This window comes from Pholis gunnellus (genome assembly GCF_910591455.1).
Source record: "Pholis gunnellus genome assembly, chromosome: 15".
Lineage (NCBI taxonomy): Eukaryota > Metazoa > Chordata > Actinopteri > Perciformes > Pholidae > Pholis > Pholis gunnellus.
The window spans coordinates 20,463,956-20,471,926 of NC_136542.1; the positions used below are offsets into that span (position 1 = coordinate 20,463,956).

Genomic DNA, 7,971 nt, shown 5'->3' on the forward strand with positions numbered 1-7,971 from the left:
TAGTTCAGATGTGTTCTGTGTCATCATAAATGTGTCCAACATGTGTGTGTTGTCAGTCAGTTTGTTGTCTTTCCATTCTGTCCATTGAATGTGTTGTTTTTCTCTTTTGTGTGTGTGTGGCAACTGCTTATTCTTTATTTTTATTCATTTTTCCATTTTCTTTCTTTTCTCTGACCATCCCTCCTTCACGGCTCCTTTGTCATCTCCTCTTTTTATACCTTCTCTCTTCTCCTGTTTCCTCTCTATTTCCTGTCTATTTCATTTACTTCCCTTTCTCTATCTTCTGTATCTCTCCTCTGGTGTTTCATTCTTTCCTGTATATCCTCCTTTCTTCCATCTTCTCGCCTTTTTGTTACCGTCCCTCCTTTCCTTTTGTTCCCTCTCCTTTCCTTTCCTCTCCTCTCCCATCCGTTCCTTTTCTTGACTCCTCCTCCTCCTCCTCCTCCTCCTCCTCCTCCTCCTCCTCCTCCTCCTCCTCCTCCTCCTCCTCCTCCTCCTCCTCCTCCTCTAGAGGAGCATAGTGTTATGTATATGATGGTTCCTAAACCACTAGACAGCTTTAACCTGCTCAGGGTGAAGGGGAAGGGTCTGAAGCAGAAGGTCCTCCATGCTAGCTGTGAATGGTATGTTTATAGACAGAAGATAGCCCTATCTAGTTTCTAGTCTAGTTTCCAAACATCTCATTTAGAAATTACTGCAAACATTTCCAATAAAAAAGAAAAAGTGCTAAAGTGAAAATGTCGGCAGAAATGAGCATCTCTTGACTAACGTGTTGCTAATATCAGCTGTAACGTCGGATACGTGTCACCTTTAAAAATCCATGTGATGCAGGATAAGTATGCAAACCATTTGTAACGACGCTGTTTGGTCAGATTTTGTCAGTATTTATGAATCTTGCAGAGTGCAGTTTAAAAAGCTGAATCTACCTCTGAGTCCGTTACCACAGAACATTAGAACTGAGATCTAGACGGAGCTGCTCATCCGCTGGAAAGCGAACAAGCAATAAAAGAGCTGAGCTCCAGAGACGAGTCGGCTGATATTCTAAGTGTAGATGGGAACAACTAGATCCTGACACTCGTCAAGCATATGTTGCCTCTACAGCGGATGTATTCAGCAAAAGGCAGGTGTTATACATTCGATGTCGAAGTTCATTTATGTAGCTTTTAATTTCACACATGGTCTCAGAGGTACTCGCATCTTAAAACAGTCTGTTCTTCTATGAGTTTTTAGGGATTTAGAATGAATCCAGTACGTTGTGTGTTCTTCTAGTCTGTGTCTGTCTGTCCTGTCTGTGTGTGAGTTTGTGCAGTCTGGCTCAGTAGAACATCATGGGGCGGGATGCATTTTACTTATTGTCCCTTCTTCCTTTTCATTCTCTTGTTTGCCTCCTCCCTCCTCTCTTTTATCCCTCCCCCATCAATCCATCCTCCTCACTCGCCCCTCGACCCACAACCCCCCCGCCTCCTCCCCCTCCACAGGCTCCTGCCTAGAGATTCTTCGGGGAGAAAGTCCGGCTCTTGGGGAGGCCGGGAGCGACTCGGCGTCCCCCATGTCTCCTCGGACTAGCAAGAGTCGCATGTCCATGAAGCTGCGGCGCTCCTCTGGATCAGCCAATAAGACTTAAGCTCTCTAGATTTTCGCGGCCCCGGTCCGAGCCGATCAAGCAATCAGACACTTTTGGTCTACAAACAAACTGTGGTGGAGAAATCCACATGGATGCTTATTTCCAACAGGAAAAAGACGGATGGGTGTTGTTCTCAGGAAAGAGCGTAACCATCTGGGGTGTCAGTAGAATTTGACGCTTCGTCACACAGTTGTACTCTCAAAAAACACATGTAAAAGTATTCTGTGGAGTATTTAACACTGTAACTTTATTTAGAAATTGCTCACAGCTGCTGAATATATCCTTGGCTTTGCTCTTAAAAAACAACAACTAAAAAACAATTTGAACCAGTGCTGATCTTCATCGTAGACGCAGCCGATCGAGTGCAGCACTAGTCCATCATAATCCGTGCCATGTTAGAAATCACAAAAAAAAGCTCAAGTGTGCCACGTTAGACGCTGTTCGTTTTGGAGAAGCACGTTCATCGAGGTCCAAACCGCAGAACAAAGAGAGGTTGAACGCCGCTATGTGGAATCTGTATATTTGTATGATAGTCAGCCCGTGTGTGTGTGTGTGTGTGTGTACAGACAGAACTATGAGTTTTCATATTAAAAAAAAGAATGCATTTCTGAACGATTGCAGCTTCAGTGTTGCATGGAGAAAGCGAGATAAAAGTATATTTTTGTTCTCAGTACAGCATTAGGCCTACAAAGATAAGGGCAGGGGTCTGTTTGCTATTCAGTCCTCATAGAATGTAAATAGAAACTCTTTCGTTTGCTAGCTATAAAATGCAGCATCACTCTAAAGCCCAAAATGTTCTCCAGAAGAACAATCCCTCAACTCCCTTTGAGCGAAGAGATGTGAGAACCAGTGTTGATTGTTTGTCTTTCACGACGCAGAGAAAAGCGCTTCGTTGAAAAATGATTGATCAAAGAGGAAGCACTTGTTACACAAAGTTAAGTGTCGACTATTTTGTGCTCATGCTGTAAAATGTGGACAAAGCACTGATGTTCATTGCATTTATGTTCCTTGTGTTTTTTTCTTTTTTTGTTCCTTTTATATATATTCTGTATATCTATATATGTACGAGTATGAATATATAGGTATATATATATATAGTAGATATATGAATATCTATAAGGTTGTGTACATACTGTTATGTGAGAGTAGCTGCCAAAGTTAAACTGGTTTATCCTCAGACCACATTATCTGCTTAAAACACTACAAGATGTAATGCTTTCCTCCAGTTTACTCTTCACCCCTCTCTGAATTACAGGTAATTCTAATTGTATCTCAAGTAGGCTACTCTTCTTCACTGCTGATATGCGTAACCTTGGCACCACTGTGTTTTAGGCCATCATATTACTGGTTTTTCATTGTTTGACATATTGTTAAGTGAGGCCCGAGGGTGGAAGGAAGAAGGAAAATCAAAGTGTTTAAAGGAGAGATACTGTAGAACCATGGCCAACAGGGGGGCGCGCACAAAGGAAAGTGATGGCATCACACCATCACTTAGAAATAAATGCTTTTTTTTTTCTTTTCTTTTTTAAATTCTGCTCTTATATTTCGACTCATCCCCGGTTCCAGCTGTGGATGGAGGGGATCCGCGTGTAATCACAATCCAGAAACCGTGTTAACGTTTCAGATGGGCTTCCATCGTTCTTTTCCAGGTTTCTCTTCATTAATGGTCTCAGCTGTGGTTCCTTCAGGGTTTATCACCATTGAACCTTTATCCGTTTATTTGACATGATGAGTTCCCCTTTCTCCTGTCTGATCTAAAGGAAACACACATGTACTGTATGAAATGTTTGCATTTGAAAATATAGATCTGAGTTCAAGGTTTTGCGTTATGCTTCATTGCTTAATGTGTGTGTATTCACAACTGTATTTTCTGTTACTGTTTCATTGTCTTTCCTTCAGCCATAGATTCTCTGCAGAGGAAAGGGATTGTCACACTTTTTTTAACCCCTCTGGGGTTGAAATTGAGATTTGCCAGTTTAAAAATAAGGTCAAATTAATCTTGTGTTATTTTGTGTATGGATATTTAAAGTCAGCTGAGATTTGAGTGTTCCCGTTAAATTATTGCTGTCACGGTTATTATTAATATTATTATTATTATTATTATTATTGCCGAGGTTAAAGAAGCACCATTGATTGGTTGCGACACGTGGTCAACTATCCCCACTGCACTCTGGGAAGGATCTGTACATGCTGTATGCAGACCGCAGCTCACCCGCGTCTCAATATCTTTTGGGTTTCAACATTACTTTAGCTTTGGATTAAAATGCCAGTGACTCCACTTGAGTCATGATGCTGCTTTCATAGTACCATGAAGAAAGATTCAGATAAAAAGGATTTCAACTCAGTTGTTTCACTTAAATATAAATCCCTGATTAGCTAAACCAAAATGTATAGAAAACCTAGGTTACCCAAAGCCTTTCAGCATTCTAACCAATCCACATCAGCCTGTGGACCGTCTAGCCAGGAAGATTGTTCAGGTAGAAAAGTATTAGTCAGCCTTATTGACCCAAACCTGACATCTTGGTTGTCTGTAGTCTGTTGCCATGTCGACCACACACAAACATGTATGTAATTTCTGCGCCTGCGTGGATTGATGCTCTGAGCGAGAGGGCCGTGATGGATACGGGGTTCAGCTGTTGTCAGTTGGGAGACTGATGTATGTAACTACTGACTGTACATACTGCATGACGCCGGTTCAGTACTAACCGCATGTGTTGATCATGTAACAGCTGTATCTCAACACACACTTCCTGGAACTATGTTACTGTCACACCTGTAGTATGTAGACCTATAATGTCTCTTTTGGACACCGAAGACAGCGCAGATGTGCGATGGTGGAGTTTGACAATAAACGATTCTTACCACTTGACAGCCGGACCCATTCATTTTGTGTGTGTGCGTGTGTGTGTGTGTGTGCGTGCCCACCAACTTTGAAACCACATGAAAGTATTGTCTTAACATTTATTGACAATAATTTAGAATAAATGTCACATTCAACTTCAGACATCAAATATCAAATAGTACTGGTTTGATAGAACCACAATGATATTTTAGCATCATGAAGGCATTTAGCAAATATTTCAACAGTAATGAATAATCAATAAAGACAAGACTTTTCTTTAATTAGCAGTACACACATTAAATGTTCCATTTCTGTATGAAAATATTTTGTAGCTGAGAAACTTACTGGCACATTTACTATAAAAGGCATATTATGGTCTATCTGATTATTTTCTCTTTATGTTTTATTTGTTTTTGTTTTATTGTTCACTGTACATGAAATAGAGTTAGGCCATCGGTTCTGCCTCCGGTTGGTGGGGTAACGAAGGTCACTTTCTAAATGTAATTACAGGTCACTACATTTACGCTCCACCTGAGCTTCGGTATAATGTGATTACTTTGCCACCGAACCGTGTCGACCGTGAGTTTAAACATCTGTCACATGTAGAGAGGCCTGTGTCGATCTTTGCTTCAGTATATTCAGCGTACAATGGCCCCCTCTTGCTCTAATTAGTCATAATCAAATTAGCCTTTCTGTCAAACTTCAGTCTGGCCTGTTCTCTCAAGTGTTCACTAATTGTAACAGTTTAGTTATACTGTGATTAAATGTCAAATCGTTTACAGACGGTTGGGCATAATATGAGAGGATGCAAGAGAAGCTGAAAAAGAAATGGCCTCCTCTGTGGCAAAACAGGATATATATATATTCTCTAAATGAGAAAAGATATAGAAACAATGTCTGACTTCTGATTGTATTACTGGCTGTACAAATTCAATATTGAGAGATAATGCGATTTGCTCTCAAGATTTCAACAGAAGAAATAGCCATTTAGAGCAAGGGTCACTTTAATTTGCATCCAGTTTAATGTTTAATCATTATAATAATCCTGCTGTTATTTTATTAAATCATCTTAGATCACCTGATCAAATGTCCTTTTTATTTTTCTTCCAAAAAAAAGCTGTAAAGACTGAGCAACCTGTGGAAGATAACAGAGGTGCGTTTGTGGACATGATGTCGGTTTGTTTGTAATATTTTCCGTAGGTCGTTTATTTAGTTTAGTTTCAGCACCATGGACAGTTCCGCTTCTACTGACACTGTTAGCTAATAGTCTATTTTACATTTGCTTTTGGGTTATCAGTCTCAAGACCATGAACAATGTTTGCATCGTTTTGGCGTCAGTAGATCATAATTGTATCTTTGTGAAACAATTGAGCAGTCAAGAGGCTCACTGAGCTTTAAACAAAACTCACCCGTAGTCCGTATCCTGAAACACAGTGCGTTTTTGCTTTTTGACCCCAACTGAACCCAACAGGCCTCCGTCCCAATCTACAATAGAACCATTGCGGAATTAAATGTACTTCATAGTTAATAGGTTCCTCATAATGACGGTCAATAACTGGTTATTTTTCATATATAATCTGTTTGCTTGTTTGAGTGTTTCTCTTGGCCCGTCTCGCGCTCGTTTTACGGTCGCACGGTCATCTGCAGCAGCATCACCTGCCGGTTCTCGGTGGGATGTGATTTGTTGATGTGTCTCGCGAGCCCCGGGGAGCTGAAGAAAGTGGACGGACAGTGCTTGCACGTGAATATCTGTTGCTGCTCGCACTCCCCGCTGCCGCTCTCGCCTCCCTGCGCGTGGAACACGTCTGGTCTGAGTCCTCCTCCCAAAGTTCCCGCCAGTAACTCGTCCCTCATCGCGTGCCACAGACGGTGCTTGTCCCTGATTTCCGCCGACGGGAAGCGCGCGCCGCACAGGTGACACAAGAACACCTGGCTCTGTCCTCCGCCTGTCTCACACGCTTGCCCGTAAGATAGCGGGATGGGAGACGCTCGCGCTGTCGTCTCGTGCGCAGCCAGGTGTTTCTTTAGGTAAGCCTGTCGGCGGAATTTCTTCCCACAGTACCGGCACTCGTACACGTCGTCCTCCGGTAACGACTGGACAAACGGGAAAGGAGGATGCGGAAGCGACGGAAGGTCCGCGTGCTCGTCCGGGTTGCCATTTAACAGAAGCAGGCTCGAGGGTGGACTGTCTGCCGCCCTCACCTGCTGCTGCAGGTCCAGACAGCTTTCGGCCGGATTCCGGTAATGAAGCGAGGAATCATAGTGAGGGGGCGCGAGGCTGTCGCCGTCGGGGTTGTCCCGTGAGTGACCGTGGAGCAGCAACAGGGAGGGCTCGCGCCTGACGCGGGAGCTGTCCAGCGCTCCGTGGTGCTGGTTAGCGTTTATGCGCAGCAGCTCGTTCTCTTTGCCCTCCATCTCTACCGGCTGCCTCTCGTGCTGAACGAGACCTCGTGCTTCTTTCAGCGGCTGACTCTTGTTCGTCTGAGTCTCTCCACCTTGGCCGTTTACCGGACGAGGCTTGTGCCAGCGGCGGTGGGATGCCAAGTTGGCGGGACAGCTGAAGACTTTGTCGCACTCGGGACACCGGTACTCCACGCGCACTATGCGGGAGCACTTGTGCTGCGCGAGGGAGAAAGGGTCGGAGTACTCCTCTTTACAAAGCTGGCAGATGTACTCTCCGAGCGGCTGGTTCCCGGTGAGAGCGGACGACCTCTCCCGCTGTCTCCTCAGCTCGGGAAGCTCCTTCTTGATCCGCAGACCCAACACCGGTGAGGTCATGACCTCGTCTTCGAAGTTCAGCTTTCGGTTCACTTTTGGTTTCTTTGACAGGTTGCCCGCGGGCTGTTTGCTGTGTCTGTTGCCGTTCAAGCGTTGATCCTGCTCGAGGAACGAGCGCTTCCTCGCCGCGTGATGCTGCTCTGGGTTCACAAGTGTCAGTGGCGGGAACAAGTGTACATGACCCATGCTCGGGTCGTATTTGTCATTGTGACCGTAGGACGGTGCGTTGCGGCTGCCGCTCGCGAGGAGTCTCTCAATGGAAGGGGACACCGAGGTCGGCGTGGAGCTCACCAGGAACGGCAGCTCGGGTAACCCCGGCACCGGGGAGGATGTCAGGCACTTGCCGGGGAACAGCGGCTGCTTATATCCCTCCTCGTGGTGGTGGTGGTGGTGGTGGTCCAGCAGTCTCGTGCCGACCGGTTTAACGGGGCTGCAGGACTCTGTTGATGTCAAGTCGCGTGGGGGTAGAGGAGGAGGTGGGAAGAAGCAGGAGAAGTCACTATCGGGAGTCAGAACGTCCACCTCGCTCACCTGGCCCTCGGTCTCCGGTAATTGTGCGCGCCGGTCCGCCTCCGCCTCCAGCGCGGACTCCACGTGCGTGCTCCACGCCTCCCTGACAGCGGCGGAGTCTCCGCGGGACACCGGGAGTAGTCTATCCGGCCGTTCAATCGGGAACACATTCAACACGTCGTTCCCCTCCACTGCCTTCGGTTTTGTCGCTTCACAC

At 45.3% G+C, this 7,971-nt stretch overlaps 2 protein-coding genes across 8 annotated transcripts in view; one reads left to right on the top strand and one right to left on the bottom strand.

Annotated features, from left to right (window-relative positions):
• Nucleotides 1–4,493, top strand: part of ralgapa1 (Ral GTPase activating protein catalytic subunit alpha 1) — a 63,497-nt gene extending 59,004 nt beyond the window's left edge. For 6 of the 7 annotated variants that reach the window (XM_079175360.1, XM_079175363.1, XM_079175365.1 and 3 more), the window contains one exon: nucleotides 1,479–4,493. In XM_079175360.1, coding sequence (XP_079031486.1) covers nucleotides 1,479–1,624 — 146 coding nt within the window. In that variant the 3' untranslated portion in view covers nucleotides 1,625–4,493. The remainder of the gene's footprint in view (nucleotides 1–1,478) is intronic. The other variant, XM_079175362.1, reaches the window with a different exon arrangement.
• A 1,596-nt stretch (nucleotides 4,494–6,089) lies between these two features.
• Nucleotides 6,090–7,971, bottom strand: part of insm2 (insulinoma-associated 2) — a gene marked incomplete at its 3' end in the record, with an annotated part of 2,106 nt that continues 224 nt past the window's right edge. The window contains exon 1 of the mRNA XM_079174875.1: nucleotides 6,090–7,971. This exon is cut by the window's right edge and continues 224 nt beyond it. Coding sequence (XP_079031001.1) covers nucleotides 6,090–7,971 — 1,882 coding nt within the window.